This window comes from Syngnathus leptorhynchus, chromosome 3, assembly GCF_054491065.1.
Source record: "Syngnathus leptorhynchus isolate UIUO chromosome 3, UIUO_Slep, whole genome shotgun sequence".
Classification (NCBI taxonomy): Eukaryota; Metazoa; Chordata; class Actinopteri; order Syngnathiformes; family Syngnathidae; genus Syngnathus; species Syngnathus leptorhynchus.
This window is the reverse complement of record NC_141197.1, coordinates 10,855,003-10,879,018: the sequence shown is the minus strand read 5'-3', so window position 1 is coordinate 10,879,018 and position 24,016 is coordinate 10,855,003. Positions and strand designations below refer to the sequence as shown.

Below are 24,016 nucleotides of genomic sequence, written 5' to 3'. Positions count from 1 at the left end.
AAATGTAAAGTATGAACATTTATCATCTGAGTTTTGGGATGTTTTGTTTCTCACTGGCTTCAGAAGAAAGCTCTATTTTACAGGGTAATTCAATTGGTGAATGAAATGTCTTAAAATAAATTCTGCCTCAATATGGCAACACTTGTATCTGTTTCTGGTATTTTATGTCATCTAAAATCTATCAATAGTGAGATTAAATGAAGGCTATGTACGTACTATGTAATTTTTCCCCGTTAGTTTTCTAAATAGATTTATGCCACTAGGTGGCCACACTACAACAGTAATCATTGATCTGAACTGCAGTCCAACCAAATGAATCAGTTCCAGTACCACTGCACAAAATACCAACACATTTTATGTAATGTGTTTTTAATGAAGAAATAACAGCACCGTATCGTATTTTACTTTATCAGCAATTGCATAATTACATAGAATGAATGTTGTATCATGATTTCATGCATTGGTTGTTTGGCCTCCTTGTGTGATTGCCTTAGCCCAGCAGGGGAAAATATATGTAAGTAAATGCTGCTTTTGAAGTTTGTCATCTAGTGGTCACTTCTGCAACATTGAGGAAATCACAATGTCCCATCACTTTAATGGGCCGGCATGCTATTCGTGTGGTCCTTGGGGGCTACCTGGTGCACACAGACACCATGTCGCTGACCCCTGCTACAAACCATGTACAATCAAACATTGAAATTGAATTCATGCTTCTGACAAGTTTTTGTCAAAATCCTCTGGAAAAGATAGGACTAGGTCACATTTTATTGAAACTAATAATGCATAGGGAATGGTAGATTCCGTAGGTAAAACCCGCCTGTAACTGTCAGGTTTATTAATTTCATTTTATAACTTGACAAGACAGATAATCATTGCGGTCCATCAAAACGCATGCTGGCTTGCAAGTGAAGTGCGCAGGTGTGTCATGCCGGAAAAGTAGAAAATTTTAACAAAATAAGGTAACCCTTTCTTTCTTTCTTTCTTTCTTTCTTTCTTTCTTTCTTTCTTTCTTTCTTTCTTTCTCTTTTATCATTGCAACATCCTCACCTATCCATCCATCCATCCATCCATCCATCCATCCATCCATCCATCCATCCATCCATCCATCCATCCATCCATCCATCCATTCATCCATCCATCCATCCATTTTCCGAACCGCCTATAATCCTCATGAGGGTCGCGGGCGTGCTGGAGCATATCACAGCCGACTTGGGACTTCACCCTGAACTGGTTGCCAGACATACACAGGGCGCACAGAGACAAACAAACAGTCAAACTTAAAATTTTAAGTGCTCAATTCACCAAAGTGGAAGTAAACCGCAATACGTACCTGCAGAAACCCCCACGCAGGCACGGGGACAACATGCAAACTCCACATAGAAAGACCGCACCCGAAATTGAGCACGCAACCTCTGAACCGTGAGGGGACAAGCTAACCAGTGTGCCATCGTGCCGCCTATCATTGCAACAATAATAGGCTAAAACCCGTCTCGCATAAGAACTAGTCGTTTTGTTGTGAAGGGCACAAACCGGAAAAGTGCTGGGCTAAATGAACGATTGGGTGAAGGCTTTGGTTGTGATTTTCTGGCTTCGATCGAGTCGAGCTGTGCGTACCAGGTTGCATACAAGGCATCTGTGATGGCAGACTCAAATCACTTCTCCGCTTGCACCTAATATGCTCCCTGTCGTGAGGATTAGGGAGCCACCGGACCAGTCTCAAAATGACCACCGGGATCAGCCCTGTCTCCCGTCGGTTCGCAGATTATTTCGTGATCTGCGGACTGGACACCGAAAGCGGGCTGGAACCAGACGAACTCTCCGGTAAGCACATTAGCATCGAGGACATTTTCTTTGGGCCGATGCTGCCTGGATCTCAGAACCAAAGTCAAAGAATACCGCTTGGTCAACCCAGAGCGTTGTAGGACAAATTTGGTATGTCTTTGATATTTGTCCCCTCCTCAAACCCAGCGTGTGTAATGTATCGTATGTGGTGTTCATGTTAAAGCTAGGCCTGGCTCTGGTCCTTTTCCTGCCTTGTTTGTTTGCAATGCTCAGCACAGAGCGAGGGATTACGGATTTATGTGCATTTCTGTTTCAAAGTGTCAAAATGTCTTGATGTCAAAACCATTCGAATCCGTTATGTACACACCGTTATATACTATTTAGTCTGTAATCATATGTAATTGAGAAGAAGATGACATTGTTTTATTTGGATGAAAACAATAAGCAAACACATGGATGTTCTTCCCACTAATAAGTGTGTAATCATTCAGAAACACTATGAAACGTGGCCCCGTGCTTTTAAGCACAAGATCCGTCTTTTCCAGAACACAGTAATCCTGGATAGTGGCTATAATAACATCAGTCTGTTTAATAGTACATCTATTTCTAGCATCATTCACCACGCATGGGTTTTTCTATGAATGTTTTCTTCAACAAGGAAAACTTTCAATCGTGAAACTTCATGAGTCAATTCCTCTATTAGCCCAAAAGTATTTGTGTCAATAATCTGGTCAATTTATTTTGATAGCAGCAAATTCCACTTGATAAGGGATTGGCCAAAGTACAAAACATCATGCGCAAGTATGTTGTACTTACTACGAATAAAATTGTCTACTTATACAGCATATGAATATTCAATTAGAGTTAAGATAAGTAGAAAAATGTCAAGGCAACACTTTGGCTCCTATTTTTCATGAGCTGAGTTTTATTCAATAATTGTATTTTTTTTCTTACTGCTTGGAAATAGCAAGCATAAAGCTGAGGAACAGCAGAAAAGCAGCCAAGCTCCACTTCAATGTCGTCAATGTGTGGAAATTAATAAAGGAGAAACGACTGTTCATCTTTCCTCCCCCATTGAAAGGTGTTTGGCCGACTCTCATCATTAACACTTGGAGCCTCGACACATTGAGAAGGCGGGCACCCTAATTTTGCAACTGTAGGTTTGATGCCGATAACATACTACATTATACATACATAATGTGACATTGTGGTAGGGAATTTTACTAAAAGGAAAATGCCACAGGATAGTACAAAGTTTATCATAAACAAGAAACTTCTATTTGATTCCCTGCAAACCGTGCTGTCAATTCTGGTGGACCTTCATGGCCTTCTCATCAAATTAATGCTGCTTAGTGAGAAGAGGTGATATTACCGTAATTTGTCTTGAAGACCTTTCAGGTTGAATTCATGCAACGTGGTTCAAGTGACACAGTTCTATTGTTTTCATCCCATTTGACAAAATTTGGATATGCCGGTGTTAAAGAGGAAAAAGCATGGACCTCACTATCTTGCAATCAAAGTGAGGCTTCTTTTAAATTTGGATAAATATCTGCATTGAATCAGAACCTCCAGTGTGACAAGCTGGCAATTCTTTTTTTAGAAAGAGCACACTGGATGTCGTTTCACTATAAGCAGTATTTTGACTTACAAATGACCCAACTTACAAGTTTGTCAGGATAACGGGGTATTGCTCAGTCAATATCTTGCATTGTGATTAAAAAGATAAGTTATTTGGTTAGATGGTGCTAGCTTATTGCCCATCGTTACTAATACAATTATCTTTATTTAATTGTTATTAGTGTGTGTGTGTTTTTTTACTTACTATAGACGCCATTACATTTTTGTGAGGGGGGGGGGGTGATGAGGATATGGATCGGATTTTATTCTCTTCATTTCAAAAGAGAAAGATCATTTGCTGTCCAGTGTTTTGAGTTAGGCGCCACTGCATGTCGATTGAACACCACTGTGTGTTCGCCGGTCGATGATGTATCGTACATAAACACCACAAATGTCAGCGGTAAATCTAAACTACAGCAAAGGTATGGGGCTATTAAATATCGTCTGAATAATGTACAAGAGAGATAGGTGCACATCTCATTAAATAAAGAAATGCGTCAAAGTTACCTTCATTTAAATCGATCGGTACAGGATGCTTTTTTTTTTATTTTTTATTAATTATGACCATGGACTCTATACCGAAAGTCAACAATTGAGAAATATTCAGTCTTGTTATCTCCCCACGCCAACGAGTCCAATAAGACCGTGAACGGCGTGTTGAGTCAGTGCGTCGGAGTTCAAAGTCTTGGTGAAAGTGTTTCTTCTGAAGCAATATCGCTTAACCCCAAACAGTTGGTTTTCAAAGAATCACACCACCCTCAATAGACACACTTCCTGTTGCCACTTCTACAATGAGTTTCCTCTTTGAATTCATGTAAATAAAAAATAAAATAAAAAAAGAACTCTTTCTGGTCTCATCTGCATTGAAACCTGTATTACCTGAGACCAACCATTGTCCTTTTACGAGGCCTTTTTAAATACGCAGCGGGTGCATTTCAAAGTGCCGAGCTTGCATTTGCAGTCTGTTGAAATGCTGGCGCGTGATTGCCATTCGTGTTTTCATTACGTCGCTGTGCTTGAGGGCAAAAAATATCAAGTCCAGATTCTTTACATGGAGAGACAGGAAGGCTGATTTGAGAAAATAGAAAGAGGGCTATACCTGGTTGCAGATTTGATTCTGAAATACAAATAAGGTTTTGCTGGTGAACTATGTTATGCACACATAAGAGTGCGATCCGGGGTTGTCATCACTTACGTTGCCCTACTTACTGCATGCCAAAAAAACAAGTGGCTTACGCTTGTCAATTGTTTCACTTTGAGTCGAAGGGAGGAAATGCTGTGGAAATTCCTGTTAGTTGTACATTGCTATCTGACCGAAATCTCCCACAGGTACTTAGCTGGGTTAGAGCATCACATTTGATGCATTTGATTTACATTTCAAAACAGTTCTCAAAGTGAAAGTTTTAAAAATGCCACAAAGTTTCTTTTTTACTCATGTACGGGAAAAAGGCACAGTTGGTAGTAGTACATATTTTCTCAAATGTGTTAGGGAGATTTTATTACGGACTAATGAGACTAAGGTTAATATTTTTTTTTACTATGACAATGAATTGAAATTTTAATCATTAATTTGATTTTGGTGTCTCTCGATCTTGAAAACGCTATTATGGAAGAAAAACCATTCATGTGCTGAACGGCACTTGACGTAGTGGCAGATGTGTGCTGTCTCTTATTTGCATAAGATTGAATGTGATTGATGAAATAATTATTTGATTCAATTAATCTTCCGAACAGCTTAACCTCAAGAGGCCCCCGGGCTGATCAGTTAATTCTGAATTCTTAATTCACAGCCAGGTGTAAGAGGGTGTGCACACTTGTGCAACTACATTATTACAGGTTTTTTTTTTTTTTAGGGAGGGGGAATTCTCGTTTTTATATGACATAAACCTAGCATTTGAAATGGTGTGCACAGTACATGGATTTATATACAGTAAAACAAAGAGAAGTGACCAGAGTGTTCTTTCTGGCGCACAATGACCTTAATTAGCATATGTATCACCCTGCTGAAAAATGGGGCGCTCAGGGACATAAGTGTGTTCAAACGCAGGCACTGCTCATTCAAATGCTAAATAACCTTTAGAATTTCACAGACAAAAATCCCCTCCCAGTCCTCCTCAGCAAACAAATGAGCAGAGGACTAGAAAGCTATCATGGGATTTCATATTTCTGTGAGTTTTTTTTTTTTTTTTTTTTAAATACCTCAAAATCCACTGAGTGCTGTAGAGTTTAGAATTCATGTCACATAGTTTGTTTCGTACATGCTTGTTGGGAAGATTTATAGTAAGTGTTGAGTAAAGGGCAAGCAGTGATTGGACACCTTTTCTCAATGTGCCTTTATCGTTTCCTATTACAGCCCGATTATTTTTTTTTTTCCCCCCCTCAGGTTTTGTTCAGAGTCGCAAAACGTCAAAAGACATTCACAGACACTTAATAGTTGCAAACAGTTTTTCTAGTCACAAAGAAATTTTGAACAATAGCATCCATGCAAATGTCTTTATCGAGTGAATGTGCTTTAATAAAACGAAAGTGTCTCAGAGGCAATTACTTGTTAGGATGTTTTTGTTTTTGGGGTGGTTATAAATTGTAGAATTTGGTGAGATGTTTTGAGTCCCTTGTTCTCCATCGTGCTAGCAATGGACAGAATTTGAAATATTGTTAGTATTCCCTCTTATACAAAAAAAAAATGTGTACTCCAAGCAGATGAATGTTATGTGGACAGAAGGAAGTCTTGATTGAATACACTGCTCAAGTCGCAAATGTTTGATAATGAGGGTGCACTTATTCAAAGAGTGGGTGGTTCCTGGATTACGGATGCTGTGAAACTGAGTACACGGTGATGCTTTACTCCCACTGCTACCAGTACATCCTTTCATTGTTGTCAATGTTTACAAAGTCAAAGAAATGTTCATGTCGTGAGGATCGCTGCGAACTCTCTCACGACAAAGACTCAATTCCGACCTCATATTATTGACATAATGTGCACCTGCCAAATGACTCAACACCAAACCTCTAGTTGATTTTTGTGGTCTGTAATCAAGTTTTCTCAAGTTTGTATATTTGCATAACATCATGGAAATAAGTACACAGTAAATGGAAACCGAGAGTTTCAGACAGGTGACACCTGTGCTGTCTTCTATGAATAAATGAAAACAGAAGCTCGGCGACCGTGTGTGTCATGTTTCAACAAGCACCTTGTCACAGGAGACTTGGGAGAAGTTTGTGAACATCACTATTTTCTCATAACCACCTGCTTTGTGTTTACTTATGAACGTGATATTTTTTATCGTGCAACTATAAATTCCGTGTGCTTTGATTACTTCCTAATTTATTTTACACTGAGACTGTGAGAACAGATTTTGCCTCTGCTTTTCATTATATAATGGCAAATCTTTATGTGTTTGGTCCATGTGGCCAATGTAGAGGTGGAAAAAAAAAAACAGATTAATTCTCTTAATCCTAAAGAGTTAAGGTTAAGAGTTAGTATAATGACTCAATTGCAAGTGTCCACTCACTCCTTCCTCTTTCCGCTCAATATCTCTTGCACCGCAGCATCAAAAGAAGATTAGACAGTGGGCGAAATCCCGCACACACTTCTCTATGCGGTGTCACCTAGTCGTCAGAATAACTGCAAGATTTCTGTCCGTTTAGGATTAGAAAAGAAAGAATAAATCCAATCACAAAGGTTAACTCCACAGACTGGTCATCCCCTTGTGCTCTTGTGTCATTGGTGATTGGAATGTGGGTGGATTATGAGTCCAGAGTGCATTAATACGGCATTGGCCAAAATATGTGTGTGTGTGTGTGTGTGTGTGTGTGTGTGTGTGTGTGTGTGTGTGTGTGTGTGTGTGTGTGCATTTCAAATCCAGTTTCAGCATCAAATTAAGACAAAAACATTAAGTGTAGTTTAATTTCCTAAATTCAAAATAGTTTGCATTGACATTGTTTTTTTTTAATAAATTTGAAATAATTTATAATTCAAATCAATACACCTAAATCCCAATGGGTCAAATTCCGCCCTAATTCTAAATTGACCAATAAAGGTAGAATTGAAAAAATGGCTGTTTTGGTGATCAGTGAACATTTATTGCACTGTTCATAAGGGTTGTTTGGTTCTTTAGGGATAAGAGAACCAATTGCTGCTATAAATGTGCAGTGGTGAGTGTAGGAAGTTTGGAGTTTTATAAAAATGTATTTGTATAAGCAACTTATGCGGAAATCACAATGGTTTCATCTGAAACAGCAAATATTGTGCATGGAGGGGCGAAAAGCTTTGACTCGCTCCAGTGAGACTTTTTTTTTTTCTGTTCAGATAACCTCATTCAGGTCCAACTGCTCCAGGGCTGTTATACAAGATCCATTCACGAAAGTCAAAGCCTTGACTGGATTCCCATATTCGTGACGGTTCTCTCCACCTTGACATGTTTTCGCTTGAGGTCACAGTGACCAAAATAGGCTTGCCAATGTTACATCATTTCTCAAAAAATACGTGTGCAATGCGTTCGAGCGTCCTTATTCAGGGAATTCAATCTCGTGGTCCAAAGTAAAACCCAAGAGTATGAAACAAATGCATACAGGGTATCCAAAAGTCCTTATCCACGAAATACATTTTGGGTTATTGATTATCATAATGTTCTGCTTGAAGCCTTTGAGCAACCTGACATTATCATTTCTCAAAGCATCCACTGAATCAAGCTTTTGTTCCATTGCAGTCCAATAGAAATATTTTTGGGGGTTTTGCATGAATATCTGCTGTAGTAGTTTGGTGTTTTCTTCAGGGGTTTCTCTAAATATGCTATGGATAGCGTAAATTGAAGTATGTGCTGAAGCAGTGTCATGTATGTTGGGCAGAAAAAGGTTTTGTCAATTTTGCAACGCTGCTGTCAATTGGTGAGTCATGGCCACCCGCCAGAAAATCACATGCAACAACAAAAAATTGCAGATACTAAGATGTCACACACTGATGGTAATGATATCTGGGAAAAAAAAAAAAAGTACTATGTTATCATATAATGGATATGTATACGAAATGAAATAAAAACACTACCAGGTTGTCACCACCCGAAAAACAATCTGAATGAAAAGCTCACGTCTGTGAGAAGTGATGTCCTCCATTTTCGCCACCAGGCTTGTAATGATATTTTTGTTTTATTTGCTGTGTAGCTTTATGCCAGTATATAGAAGCTACTAAATTCAGAGATGGGGCCAGAGGAAATTTGGCAGGGGCAAATGAAGGTAACCCTCCCACCACACACTCTCCTTCCCCCATTTTAACCTTTGCTAAGCTTTAACCCCTCAACCTGTAACCCGGTTATGAAAGTTCTTCGTCAGACCCCCTTTTGTTTCTTTTCTTACCCCCCCCCTCCATTTTGGTATGTTATTTTCAAAAATTTGGGGGATTTGCCCTTTTCTTTTTTTTCCCCGCACACCCTTGAGTTCCGTTTTCTTCTCCCGGCTTGTCCTTCCTCCCTCTTCCCGGCGTCCCCAAGCGGCGGCTGAACAATGAGCTTATGTTTGAAAATCACTGCTCTTGTTTCCTGTGCGGGCTGGCGCACTCACTGCACTCATTGCGCTCACTCACTGGTGAATCCAGTGCTGCCTGCGCTGGTCAATGTTTACTCTCCCCCCTCCAACTCTGAATGAACTTTTCAATACTGCCTTGGTGTGTGCATCACTTTTGCTTCATTCTAGGTTGAAATCAAACTCAATTTCAGCTTTTGTTTTGACCGAGTGTTTTGTGTGTTTCTATGTATTGCCATTAAAGCTGCCGGGAAGCATTTATTTGTCCATTTTTTTTAATTGTTTTTTTTCCTGGTGAACATCATCGGTGGACCCAAGTGGCTTTTTTTTTTTTGAATGCGGATGGCAGCTTTATATGATGCAATACATTCTTCCTCTGTAGGCCAATTTGCTGACTGACTCTCTCCCCTCTACAGTTGCGCCTGCTACTGATCAACCACTTCCTGTGCACCTCTGCCTATTATTTAGTGCTGAGTCTTTCTCTCGTTTTTATTCTCACTTCCTGTTTTTCCGGCTTGCTTTTTCAGGTGAGAATTTTGAGCAGAGTCCCCTACGGAGAACTTTTAAATCCAAAGTTCTTGCACATTACCCGGATAATGTTGAGTGGAATCCGTTTGACCAGGATGCAGTCGGCATGGTAAGATCACAAATCAGCCAAAAGCTTCTGGTGGGTTTTTATAGATTTCTCTGTCCTCTTGCAGCTCTGTATGCCAAAAGGTCTGGCCTTCAGGACGCAGGTGGATTCCCGAGAGCCGCACTTCCACTCGTTCATCATCACCAGGGAAGACGGCTCTCGGACGTACGGATTCGCTCTGACCTTCTTCGAGGAGGTGACCAGTAAGCAAATCTGCAGCGCCATGCAGACGCTTTACCACATGCACAACGCAGAGCAGTACGACATCTTGCATACCCCAACCTCCCCCCGCGGACCCGAGGAGCAACGTCTCCACCCTCGGCCCATCCTTCACGCCGCACCGGCCATCTCTCGCCTGCAACGTTTCAATTCGTACGACATCAGCCGAGACACGCTCTTCGTGTCAAAGTGCATCTGCTTGATAACGCCCATGGCTTTTGCCCAAGCGTGCCAGAAGGTGCTGCAGCAACTTTACCAAGCCGTCAGCGCTCCCCATCCCCCACCTCTCCCTCTGGAGAGCTACGTCTTCAACATCCTCTATGAGGTACCCCTGCCACCTTCCGGGCGATCCTTAAAGTTCTCAGGCGTCTACGGTCCTGTGGTGTGCCAGAGGCCTAGCACATCGGAACTGCCGCTTTTTGACTTTGCCATTGGCGAAATGTTTGACCTGTTGGGGGTGGAGAACGTTCTTCAGTTGTTCACCTGCGCCCTGCTCGAGATGCAGATTCTCCTCTACTCACAGCGTAAGTAATACAGCTGCAGTTTGTGTTCTTCCAGTGTTTATTTGATGCTAACGTCACGTGTGACTAATGTCCGATGCACTCAACAGCCGCACTAGGTACTTTGATATAATCAGATGAGATCACATAGAGCTGTATCAAAGATACTGCCAATGAGAAACACAATAATCAACACTGTCAATTGCGAAGATTCTTTTTTTTTTTAAAAATGCTGTTACAGTGACTACAGGTTAACAGAATACCTGGAAAAAAATAAGGTGAACCAAAAAAAAAGTATTGTTAAAAAAGTTTAAAGCCATTTAAATGGCCTCTTAAGTGTTATTAAGCTAATTAAAAACAATTTCTAAAGCATAATAGTGGTAGTCTTTGTGTTTCATTGACACTGTAAGAGGTAATGATTGACAGTGGTTGGAGTGTTTTATTTTTTATGAAGTGATGTAATATTTTACCGTCGAAACGAAAGACCTGAGGCGCTGGCAAATCTTTGATATACATGTTGGTACTATTGTGGGTTCTGGTTACATAATATACTAAGTGTCCTTTCGAGTAATGCAGTTTGAGTGTGAGCTTGTATAATACTGAGACCATGGACCTTTTTAGTCTGAGGTTACGTGATGACACTGCATGTGTGCGCTTAAACAAACGTCTTAGCAATTTCTTTATCCCATAAACCTTGTCGGTGAGTCGTTTCGTCTTGCAAGAATAAATTAATGATTTGCTGAGCAAAGAAGGCCTTTACAGAGTCTTTGCTCGATGTGCAGTGGTGTTTGGATCCATTACAATTGTAAGAGGAGGGCAAACGGTTTATAAAACACCATGAGCTGGATGAGAAGCGTTAAAAGGGGCAAGCCGTGGTGTTGCTAGGCAACCTGTAGACAGGGAGGAGAGCCAGGATGGAGGATGATTATCATTGGTTTGAGGTGACATCATGCCCTCTCTCCCATGAGAGGGTGTCGACTGGCGGTACTCCACGGAGGGAGGGAAGCGCTGTGCATTAACATACTGTACATACATGCTGATGAAATGGATGATTACAACAAAACAAGGATATTAGGATTCATAACTGGTTAAAATGTTGTGGTCAGCATCTTTCTCGTGATCCGTTTACTCAATTACTTAGGGTGCATTGTCCTTTGTCGGTCATGCGTCAGGCATTGTGCTGTGCTGCAGTTGTCACGTTATTGCCTATTTCTGCTTTTTTTTTTGTTTTAGCCCAAAAAGAGTGATGAGGAAACTCCAAGAGAAATCAATACAGTGTCCCAAAAGTACTATACATTTTCTATTTTGTATCAGGTACAGATGTGATGCCATCAGCATTTGACAACTTTGGCTTTACACTTTAGTTTTAAGCAATTCCAATTGACCTTGGGGCAGAAGCTGGCAAAAAGTGTTTGTTCTATTTACTGTACATTTCATTTTATTATTGCATTGACACGGGTTGATGCCTTAAAGCTTCTCAAACCGGCACTAAATTTAATATTTTTTGTCTTTTTGGCAGGAATTTTGCAATGTTGCTTGAATGTCAATTGGGCTAGAAAATTACACTATACAAATGAGTGACAGACATAAAAGTCCCCGCGACACAGCAAAACCCAATTTGACACCACAGCTTCTGACAAATTTAAATGACATATGATTCAATGTTTTGTTTTGTTTTTTGCAGGTTTTGTTTTGATGAAGGTTTTCTCAGTTTTACACAAATCATTTTATGATGTAACTGTATGGGTTGTCCCCACAATTTAATCAGGACAACCCTGAAAGAATACCCACTCGTAAAATTTCCAAGTTGACACGTCAAGAAAAAAAAATATACGGGGGAAGTTGAGCCCACAAGGACGTGCGTTGCCAGAACTGCTCTGTGTCATACCGAGAGTCGATTGTACGATTTCGCCTCTGCCTTGTGACTTGATAGAATCTCTAAAAGATGAGTCAAAACTGAGCATAATTGTATTGGATTGCGCAATGGTACTCAATTGTGTGGCTGATGAGTTTGCATCTTGCAAATAACATTTAGAGCATTTAGCACGGGGAGGGGGGGATGGTTCATGTCATTGAAGCCTTGTCAAAAGAGAAGGGGGTCATTTTAGTATTCTAGTCTCCCTCTGGAGAGTAGAATCTGGTTTTGAAGTAGCAGTCCTGTCTTGTGTTACTGCCAGCACATGACCAAATGAAGGAAGGGTACAAAGTCTGGCACCATAAGAGGAAAAGCAGCGCTGCGGAGTAGCTGTCAACGGGACAGAGCAGGAATGTCAATGAGCGGGAGCGTACACGGATTTATATGTGGACCACTTCACTGGAGTGAAACCATGAATTTAAAGCAGTGCTGATGTGTGAAGTCACGTAAAGGGAATTTGTCATGAGCTTCGAGGGTCAGCTGAATTTGCCTGTCACACTTCAGAGACTGGGAACTCCCAAGGACACTAGCCCCGGAGGTGTTAGCTTCTCCACAGAAAACTAATTCAGCATCTGACCTTAGTTTATTTTAGTGACACAAATGACCAATTGTTTCTCACTCTTGTTTTTTTTTTTGTTTTTTTTTTTTTTTCTACGTCAAACAGATTACCAAAGGCTGATGACAGTTGCAGAGAGCATCACAGCCTTAATGTTCCCCTTCCAGTGGCAACACGTGTATGTTCCCATTCTGCCCGCCTCTCTCCTCCACTTTCTTGACGCCCCCGTTCCATATCTCATGGGCCTGCACTCTAACGGACAGGATGACCGCACCAAACTAGAGCTGCCGCAGGAGGTACAGCCAACCTCGCACCACACCCCATTGCTGTCTCCCCGTGTCACTCTGGTGGTCAGAATCACACAAAGCCAGCTTGGGATCCGCTTTGCATAACCCATGACTGCATATCTTATAATCATGTGTGATGTGTGACATAACATGACCGCATCAGCGTCCACTCTGATTGTGTCCACTCGTTCCAGCTGTCCTCATGCATAGTCTTGACTTTTGTCGTGTGACTAACTCACTAGACATGATGGGAGCTTTTGTCCCACACTTCATCTCAGCACGGTGTTAAAAATGCAGTGTTCCTTGCTTGGCCTATTTGTGCAAAGAACAGTTTTGTTTTTGTTGAAAAAACACATTTTTTTCTTTTATTTTGCGTCTCTACGGTAGATTGAAAGCAGTAGTTTTGCTCTGCTAGTAAAATCAAATCAGAAAGCAAACCCGAAAAAACCTACCTCTGATTTAAATTAATTTCAAGACTTCCCGGCCCTAAAGTGTTTGCAAGTTACATTGTAACATCACAGTATATGGGCTCTTTTGCTTTACAAGCAGTGATATGAAAGTTTCATCCTTCACATTCCTGCATGTTGAGCTCTTGAAAAATTCCTCCAGATGTTTTAGCCCTTGGGCTTTCGCTATAAAACATACAAAGTGCTCTCAGTCAACCGGGGTATTTTTAAGGTCAGCTATTACTCGTTGCATTTTTTCCCCTCAATCTATTGTCCTACTTGTTTTATGCCACGTGAAGGAACGACTGTACTTCCACTTGCATTCAGTTAGTGACTGACATTTCTGTACCTGTGATCAGCATATCTCTTATCTTTTTTGTGTCCTGTGTACGTATCTGCAGGCCAACTTATGTTTTGTGGACATCGACAACCATTTTATAGAACTTCCGGAAGAGTTGCCACAGTTTCCCAACAAGCTAGAGTTCATACAAGAGATCTCCGAGGTGCTCATGTCTTTTGGCCTGACGCCGGAAGGAAACATCCACTCGAATGACACCCAGGTGAAACACAAAGGCTTGAGATCGGCCGACGCGGTCTCCGACAAACGCAACGGTAACCTGGCGTCGCCTCTCAACTCCTACCTGCTGAGGGAGAACGTGACCATCGCCAGACTACAGGCTCTGGTCAAGAGGACTGGCCTCAGTTTGGAAAAGGTTGGAAATTATCTTTTGAAGTGCTAAAGCAAAGCAATCACATTAGTATGGTTTATTGTATTTATTTATATGATTATATATTACGACATTCAAGCTATTGTATCTAAAAGAAATAATGTCAAGTCCTTAGATAATAATAGATATTTTCCATCATAACTATGCTCCGTTTAGAACATATCTAGACTAAGATAGATGTTTTTTTCACGTTTAATATGAATTTAGTATCTGCAATAATGGTATAGGGGAGTTACTAAATAAATGTACCGCAGTAACCTTGGCTAAGCACAAGAGGGAGCCCTTTACACACTTTATGTTACATATTAAACTTCTGATGAAGCGTTACCTTCATGGAAGAGTTTCCAATGCAATCATTAGGTGTTACTTGTTGGATTGTATTTATTTGTAATAAAACAGGTGTCCATGGAAATGCCAGGTACCCCAAAAAACATTTAAGATGTTATCTAATAGGTGAATGGACCACAATGTTTTTTCCCCAGAATTCTACATAATGCTTATATTTAGATCTTTGTCCATATGAATCATCTTTTGTTTGAAATTATTCATATGAAGATAAATAGACGGCTCCTTTGTGGCGTAAAGGATAACCCAGGCAGCTTTGTCAGCTCATTTTCACTAGACAGTCATAACTTCACTGAAGCTCAAGTACTCAGTGCTCTGCTGTTATTACACCTTTTCATTGTTTTTGAGTATTTCACTTCACTTCTCACACATGCATTTGTGCACATCAGCTCGAGGTGAGAGACGACACTGGCGGCAATAAAGACGCACGATTTCACTGCGATGAAGAGGAGCTCAAGATGCACCAGCTCAACATCCACGTGCGCGAGGTCTTTGCCAACCGCTTCACGCAGATGTTTGCTGACTACGAGGTGTTTGTCATCCAGCCGAGCCAAGATAAGGAGTCCTGGTTCACCAATCGAGACCAGATGCAGAACTTTGATAAGGTGAGCTGTTGCAGATTTCTTTTTAACGCTAATAATTGTATAGTGAACTCCTGCTTTATCGCGATGCATCCTTTGTGCTTCTGTTTTTGTAGGCCTCCTTCCTGTCCGACCAGCCGGAGCCCTACCTACCCTTTCTCTCTCGTTTCCTGGAAACACAGATGTTTGCCTCCTTCATCGACAGCAAGATCCTCTGCCATGATGACGAGGAGAAGGAACATACCCTGAGGGTGTTTGACACTCGTGTCGATAAGGTCCGCATGCTGAACGTCCGCACACCCACCCTACGCACCTCCATGTACCAGAAGTGTACAAACATTGAAGAGGCTGGTAAGTTTGAAAGGAGCTGGAAAGTTTGCACGGGTTGTTGATTTAGGGAATTTAACAAATATTCCAAATTGGCAATTGAGGTTAATTTAATGGAAAGGTATATTTAAGCATAAATACAGACATTTTGTTTGGTCTGTTTTGATGAATTGATTAATCATAACTAATAGATAACAAAATAAAATGATCATTAAAATAATCATTGAATCAAGGGCCAACCCAATTTTCAAACTATGAAATCCCATAAATTGCCATGGAATGTTTCCAATGGTTTGCCACCTTATTTAGAGGAAATGATGATGAACTGAGTTTTTTTTTTTTTGCTCACAGAGAAAGCCATTGAGATGAGAGTGATGAAGATTGACCACACAGCCCTACATCCCCACCTCCTGGACATGAAGATCGGCCAAGGCCGTTACGAACAAGGATTCTTCCCGCGACTGCAGTCTGATGTGCTCTCCTCTGGGCCCACCAGCAACAAGTGACTGCTTTGCATCACCCTCATGTTCAACCAATGCTTCCCTCCTCTTCGCTTCCCATTTATTCCATGTTTTATGTTCCAGGTGGGCTAAGAGGAGCGCTCCTGCCCAGTGGAGGCGGCGGGACCGCCAGAAGCAGCACGCCGAGCACCTTTATTTAGACAACGACCAGAGAGAGGTTAGTGTTCCGTTTTTCATGCGCACCTACGGCTTCAGCTTTGCATTCTCTCTGCATGATTCTTTTACTTTGGCTTTTTCATATTTTTGTTCTGTCTTTTCATAGTCTCTTTCGTCACCATGTCTTTTTCTCTTTGTTTGCACTACTCATGCTTGCACACTCTCAGCATGTCGAGTGTTTGTTTCCGGAGCTGCAGCTCCTGCTGTTTCTTGACCACTACTGGCACTTGCAGTCCTTCAAGCCCTGTCTAAAGTCGGTGTCTGTGGACGTGGTATGTGCTGGCCTTTGCTGAGGCCTTCATGCTCGGACCACACGATCTGCTCATGTTATTTTTCCCCATCTCTTCTTTTTTTTTTGCCCCCTCAAGGGTAGCATTTTATCCCCCATTTTCTTGTTAATGTTTGAAGGTGTGATGACAGCTCTTTGTTGTGTGTAATGACAGATCGTGTCATTTAAAGGTGACTCAGACAGTTTCATTTTTAGTTGTTGAAACTAGTCTATTTTTCAACAGAAATACATCCAAGAAGCACGCAACTTGGGCACCACCATCAGACAGCCCAAACTGTCCAACCTGTCACCTTCTGTCATTGCTCAGACCAACTGGAAGTTTGTCGAGGGGTTACTAAAAGAGTGCCGGATCAAGGTTTGCACATGTCACTCTTTTGTTCTGTTTTCATCTGATTGCCATTGTGGCAAAAGTGCTCACATTCAGTACTTCATTAGAAATACAGATATCAGTAAATTTTTTCAAACGGAGCAGGTAGAAGTTAAAGGCTGTCAGAAAATAAATTCTCAAGTTAAAAAGAAAAAAACAACCTCCTGCCATCGTTCTTAATGCATGCTTTTTAAATGCAGACCAAACGCATGCTTGTTGAGAAGATGGGTCGAGAGGCAGTGGAGTTGGGTCATATTGAGGTCAGCATCACTGGTGTGGAAGAGAACACTCTGATTGCCAGTCTGTGTGACTTGTTGGAGAGGATCTGGAGCCACGGGCTGCAGGTTAAACAGGTCAGGCAAACGACATATTTGGTATTTACCTGGCTGCTCAGCACAGCACTCAATTCGATCCCCGCAGGTGTTGAAAGCAGAATATTTAATACCATTCCTCTCTCTCCTGTTTTCAGGGTAAGTCTGCTCTCTGGTCCCATTTGCTCCATTACCAGGAAAGCAAAGAAAAGAAAAGTGCAACCCCAGCTGGTTTGGGACCTCCAGGTAGAGGAAAATCCTGACATATACACAAAAACAAAGGAGACATACAAACATAACATGGATGTTTCTGTCCCAGGTTTTATTCACGACACAGAAAGACGGAAATCAGATGGTGGTGGATCTGCCATGCCCCCCCTTAAAGTGTCCCTGATCCAGGATATGAGGTGAGGAAGAAGACTTTAGTCAAGAACAATAGGGCTCATTTTTTTAATGAAACAGAATCTGACTTTAACTCTGCTAAGTTTGAAATTGCAAGTACATTACAGTTGTACCTTGACGCAGACTAACCGGCCAAGTTCCTGACGTCACTCATTAAGCCGTGTCCCTGAAAGACACACAAACAATGCTACAATTGCTTCCACTTTACACCTTATGAAAACATTTTTTTTTTCCATTCTACATTGCTTTTATATAATGCAGTGCATTTTCTTCATTAAATACGAAAAAAGATCAAATAATAACAAAAACAATGGGTCATCCAAATTGCATTTCACTCTTTTTCAATGTGGAAGTGGTTAAGTCACAAACGATGTGTGTCTTTTTAACTCCTTAAATTTGACGCTATGAAATTAGAAACTTAACAGTTGGAATTTTTTTTGGTCTGTTTGTTGTGTCTATTGTGTTTGCAAGTGTGATGATACTCATACTTTGGCTGCAGAATTGTCACCAGGAGGCATCTGCATTTGTGTTGCACCAAGAAGTGTGTGTGTATCGGTACATAACATTACTTCCAGCCTAATTAACACACACACACACACACACACACACACACACACACACACACGCCCGCCGGGTTAAGTCAGTTCACACACACCCCCGACATCCCAAAGTCAGTGTTGACGCCAAGATTAGTCACATACTTCCAATACCAAAACAATCCTTTGAATAATTATTCCCTTTGTCATAACATGCAGTCGATATTAAGGCACAGCAGATTGATAGATCATGTTTAAGTAAATATACCAATGGTGCAGTCTCATTAGCAGGCAATACTAGGTCACTGTAATATTTGACTGTCATATAAATGTTACTTCCGTTGCTATGGAGATGCCGTGCAGAGAAAGTGGGTTACTCGCTGGATGTAAAGGGTGGAGACATGGGGAAGGGGTGGGGGAGCTGTCGAAGGCAGAGGAGAGCAGACACGCTTATGGCACAGGTGGAGTGGAAGAGAATCTGTCTGGACATTCCAGTCATGATAGTGGCTTGCAGCAATGACACAGACAATTGTCGACTGATACAGTCCCATCGCAGAGGAATCCTTAGATTGCTAATTTAAATATACTGAATGTGCTTCATCTTTGACTATTCAATGAATCATCGTGCCTGGTATGTAGTATACAGTATTATGTTCGTCGCAGGGTTTAGGGACTGAACCCTGCCACAAATTGTAAAAAAAAATTCATGAGGTGCTATATAATTGTTAGAAAATGGTAGCAAAGCACCACTTGTATCTAAATGAAACTTGAAGTGTCTTGGAGCCCCAAAAAAACCTCCATAAAGCAACACTTTTCTCAAAATGAAGTTGCCCGAGTCACTTCAACATAAATCTTTTGCACCAATACTATAATACCATAACGTAATAGTAATAATAATCCTCAACTCACAACTTTCCACATGATGGTATCGAAACACTACTTTTGTGCAAGTCAATTGAGTACAACATGTCTCCTTGGCACCAAGATGGTGGCAAAGCACCACATTTGTCTTATTGAAGCTCTCCCAAGTCACTTCAACATCGTTCCTTAGCAAAGATGGCAATAATGTACAATGCACTCCCCTAAAAGAAAAATGAAGAATTTAGCAAATGCTGAATCGCAAATATGTTTTAGTTACTGTAATTGTTTAATGTTGATAATAGAGATGAGATTAATATCTTAATCAAAATCTCCTTTTCTCCAAGGATTTTGTAACATGACAGGTTTTTCTCCCCCTCAGACACATTCAAAACATAAGTGAGATCAAGACTGACGTGGGCAAGGCCAGAGCTTGGGTTCGTCTCTCCATGGAGAAGAAGCTGCTCTCCAGACACCTGAAGCAGCTGCTGTCCGATCTCGAGCTAACAAAGTGAGGGGAACAAAACACAAGCACTACCCAGTGCAGCCTAGATATTAGTCTTGAAAGAGCAGATCCTACTTCATGTTTGTAAAAAAAAAAAAAAAATTCTTACTCCCAAGAAACTAAGATGTGATCCATTCATATATAATAAATTAACTCTCTGAAACTGCAAAACAACACACTGTAGTCTGCCATTGCATAAATAATTCACATCTACATCACTTCATAATAGATATGGCGGGTAGTGAACTAGGTCAGGTGGGTATCTGTCTGCCTTTCTGACCTCATGTCACTTTTGTACTTTCCAGGCAACAGTGGAGTTTTGTTTTCTACCAATTTGCTCAAAGTAAACTTTGGTAAATCAAATGGGATATACTGTACATGCGATATTAGAGGTTACAACATTCCAGAACACTTTAAATTTGAAAATATTCCATCGGAAATAACAGCAATAAACCAGCGATTTCCCAAATTAAAGTTTGCTTCTCGATAGGCAATTTACAGGGAAGTCAGATTTTACCCTTGACTCAGAAGGTCCCCGACTTGGAAGTGTTTTGCGTCACGAGCCATCACTTGATTGATATTTAGGTTTGTGCGACCTCATGCTGCTTGAATGAGGTGAAACCTTTTTTGCGCCACAGACCGGCTTCATGTAAAGAACGATATGTCTTATTTTGACAAGTATGCACACATACAAATGGAAAAAGATCATTCAAAATGTAATTGACCATAACACGAATTATTGTTGTAATTAGTGGGAGTCAGACGGGCAAGTTAACCTGGTCGAGTGTAAACCTTTCCATCTTTTTTTTGTGGTTCAGAATACATGCTGAATATTTGTTTTCCAACCCACCTTAATTTAGAAAACTATACAAGCGATACGCCTTCCTGCGCTGTGATGATGAGAAAGAGCAGTTTCTCTACCATCTCCTCTCGTTCAACGCAGTGGACTACTTCTGTTTCACCAATGTCTTCACCACCATCAGTGAGTTTGCCTTATAAACTCTTTGGTTTGGTTTTGGTTCAATTACTGACATTTGTCTCCTTTGCCTCCCAGTGATTCCCTATCACGTGGTGGCGGTTCCCAGTAAGAAACTGGGTGGCTCCATGTTTACAGCCAATCCTTGGGTGTGCGTGTCAGGTGAACTGGCCGAAACGGGCGTCCTGCAGGTCCCCAGGAACACTCAGGAGATCACATTTGAGGTTTGTCTCAGATTTAAGTTTTATATGCTGACACCAATTCATGAAAATAAATTTCCAACTCTTGAATTGGTAGGTTGGTAGTAACATGCTACATTTTTACATTTACTGAACTACCTTTATGCACTAACTTGGGTCATATTATTCTAAAATAACTGAAGTCATACTTGAGTACATTGTTTGACTATTCACCTCATGTGTTGCCCCAAAATTTGAAGAGAGCATATTTCTTCTCTTCCAGTGCCAGAACCTTGGGAAGCTGACCACAGTGCAGATGGGTCATGATAACACGGGTCTCTACGCAAAGTGGTTGGTGGAATGTGTCATGGTCCGGAATGAGATCACAGGTCACACGTACAAGTAAGCTCAGCTTGTCAAGAAAAATTGGCCTCAACGTTGCTTTGACCAAAGGTCCGAGGCAAACAATCGTGCTTGCTGCACAGGTTTCCATGCGGCCGGTGGCTGGGCAAGGGCGTGGACGACGGCAGCCTGGAGAGGATCCTCGTCGGGGAGCTGATGACGCCCAGCACGGAGAATGACGAAAGGTTGTGTCGCACGCCGCCAATGCAGCAGTCGCCGGGGATGATGAGGAGATTTGTGACCATCTCACCAAATAGCAAGCCAAGTAAGAAACAGCTCCACACAATTTTGCCAAACCTCAAACGAGCAGGTCATCCTCCCCCCCACATACTTAGATGATCTGACAAGAAGTGAGTTTTTCTGAGTTGTGTATCTCACAAGGCCTTAAGGCAAATATTTAACATGCTTTTTTTTTTTTTTTTTTACCTCGCAAGGTGAAAAAACTCAATGTATGTGCGTCATAGTAGAAAATCAATACACATAACCCCGGTCACATGATTTGAATATGACAACCCACTGCGGAAGTCATTAGTCAGAAGCTCTTTGAAACTCTTAACATGTTATGTCGTATAATGTGAACTAAAAAATACAAAAAGACGCCGGAGCGTTCTGTCTCTCGTCATCTTTGTTAGTTGCATTGCAGTGAGCAAACGGCATATTTTTCCCTCCGTGTGACTTCACTCATCAGCCCTGTCTTCTTTCTCTTCTGGCAGAGCTAAACACAGGTCAGATCCAGGAGGGAGTGGGAGAAGCCATCAACGGCATTGTGAAGCACTTCCACAAACCGGAAAAGGAGGTGGGAGACAGTCGTCTAGACAAGCCTCATGTCCTTCCATTATTCATCATTCGCCTTGAGAAGCAGCAGCCTCTCTGGCGATTCTCGAGCCGCTCCGTGGTCTCTTTCCGACTGTTAAAAACATATTAAAGTTTAAATAATATAGCTGTTTTGAATTCTTTTTTTAAATGCAATGCTCTTGTTCACTGACTCGGCGGGAAATTGAAATCATATGTGTTGTTTCTGCCATTTACAGAGAGGCAGTTTGACGCTTCTCCTCTGTGGGGAGTTTGGTCTCGTCTGGGCTCTGGAGCAGGCTTTCCAGCACGGTTTTAAATCACCTCGACTCTTTAAAAATGTTTTCATCTGGGACTTCTTGGGTAAGAGCCACCTTGCCCTTTCAATAACATATTTGTGTATTTCAACCTATTATTTTGAATCTTGGCGCCAATCAAACAGAAAAGGCACAAGTGTACTTTGAAAGCGCTGAGCAACGCGAGGTGAATCCGGATGAGAACTGGCAAAGCCGCGTGCGCCATTTCTGCCGCTTCATGCGCGCCATCAACAACACGTCGAGAAACATTGGGAAGGATGGAAAGTTCCAGATGCTCATTTGTTTGGGTGCAAGGTAGGCAGGAAACATCTATTTGTGGTAAACATCCCCCCCTCAAAAAAATAATAATCAATGACATATGTTAACTTCCTTAGAGAAGATGACATTAAAACCTTACCAATACAAAATAAGAACAAAAGAATCTCATCACCAGTCTAGAAGCCAACATCAAGAGATGGTCTTGATTAAACAACATTTCCTGCTGTCATTGTTTAAAATATACTTTTACTTTATAATATCCATAATAAAGGGTTGCGTTGGTGTTCAATCTGCTCCTTGTCTTGGTCTCTCAGGGACCATTTGCTACATCACTGGATTGCGCTTCTCGCAGACTGCCCAGTCACGGTGCAGATGTACGAGGACACTGCGCTGATCAAAGATCGCTCGCTGGTCAACTCTCTGATTCGAGTCCTTCAAACTCTGCAGGAGTTCAACATCACCCTGGAAGCCTCGCTCATTAAAGGTGTCGGCATTTAAAGCAAACCAGCTTCACTCTGGTTGTACCGATGCAGGAACGGACGCTTAACAGGCGACATACTTTGGCTTATGTTCAAGATACTGTTACATATGCCATATATTGTATTAAGTGCAATGAGCCTTTTGAAATCTGTTGTTTTTATCTGCAAAATGCCGTCATATTTTAAACATTTTCTTTTACGAACCATGTTTTTTTTTTCTCCATATTATTGGCAAATGACCTTGTGCTACGTTTTATGAAAAGTTTTAATATTTTCATTGTTGGAGTGAACTGCTGACTGACTGACTATAGCTGTATTTAAAGGGGATACGGGATTCAAAACTGTTAATATATTTTATCAGAGAGAAACAGTGTTATTTTGTAAAAATCACTCGAGTTGCTTGCTCTGTTGTCCACTCTGATTCCAATGTCATATAATACAGAGCTTAAAGCAAATGTAGAGGTATGCTTTATAAGTATGTATATGATAAAGACTGGAAAGTTGAACTGTGGAACCTACAAAAGAAGACAAAGGCCACTTCAATTGCAGCCTTTTCTTGGGAAATGTATGCAGACCTCTTTTTTTTTTTTTTTTTGAATGTGAAATACCTTCGTACCTTTGTGCAGAAAAGGGATGCTCCATGCATGAAATAGAGACTCTATCCCTAACAGAAGACACCAGAACGTCAGTGCGTTATTAGTTTGTGCTTCAAACGGTTGATCCCGATTCCCAATTTTCTGCACAATGACAGCCTTTATGTAAATAGTTCCGATCAGCCCATCTTCAACAGTCATCCGATCCCTGTCAGCAACTTCCTTGATCGCCTGCTACTCTGCAGCCACCCATAACTGGAGCAAAAAATGCTTTTGTTGCCCTACACCTGATTTTCTTGTCATGGTTTCTTGCTATGCAATTTCCACAGCAGAAAATGTGCCCCCCTAACAAAGCCAGGGTCGCCTGAGGTCACCTCTCATTTAAACGTGTGTATAGAGTAAAGAGATTTGATAATTGAAAGACTCCTTTTTCTGTGCCAACAGTGTCTGGAATGAACTCCTCTCTGTATGACTTATACATGAGCATCTTGCAAGATATATATTTTTGTTTCCCAAAAAAACATTGTACATTTATGAAATAGCTGTGTAATGTAGTGTTTATTAAGTGAGAGGCCATGTACAGTGTAAAATATATCAAGAATAAAAGCATCTGTAATGTCA

At 41.1% G+C, this 24,016-nt stretch overlaps 1 protein-coding gene across 1 annotated transcript; it reads left to right on the top strand.

Annotated features, from left to right (window-relative positions):
- The first annotated feature begins 1,553 nt into the window (after positions 1 to 1,553).
- Positions 1,554 to 24,016, top strand: dennd5a (DENN/MADD domain containing 5A). Its single transcript, XM_085907702.1, has 23 exons — positions 1,554 to 1,821; positions 8,560 to 8,631; positions 9,444 to 9,553; positions 9,618 to 10,293; positions 12,849 to 13,036; positions 13,875 to 14,186; positions 14,936 to 15,151; positions 15,244 to 15,478; positions 15,806 to 15,956; positions 16,039 to 16,132; positions 16,644 to 16,775; positions 16,988 to 17,140; positions 17,257 to 17,344; positions 17,418 to 17,505; positions 19,277 to 19,405; positions 20,260 to 20,381; positions 20,454 to 20,599; positions 20,838 to 20,956; positions 21,040 to 21,221; positions 21,670 to 21,752; positions 21,988 to 22,111; positions 22,191 to 22,359; positions 22,638 to 24,016. The coding sequence occupies exons 1-23, from the start codon at positions 1,722 to 1,724 to the stop codon at positions 22,819 to 22,821; spliced, it is 3,873 nt and encodes a 1,290-aa protein (XP_085763828.1). The 5' UTR covers positions 1,554 to 1,721; the 3' UTR covers positions 22,822 to 24,016.

Bases quoted from the DNA above. Each gene is read 5' to 3' on its own strand.
- dennd5a (XM_085907702.1), top strand. From the start codon at position 1,722: ATGACCACCGGGATCAGCCCTGTCTCCCGTCGGTTCGCAGATTATTTC. The intron at 13,037-13,874 runs GTACAGCCAACC...ACGTATCTGCAG, and splicing joins AACTAGAGCTGCCGCAGGAG to GCCAACTTATGTTTTGTGGA. The intron at 14,187-14,935 runs GTTGGAAATTAT...TGTGCACATCAG, and splicing joins CTGGCCTCAGTTTGGAAAAG to CTCGAGGTGAGAGACGACAC.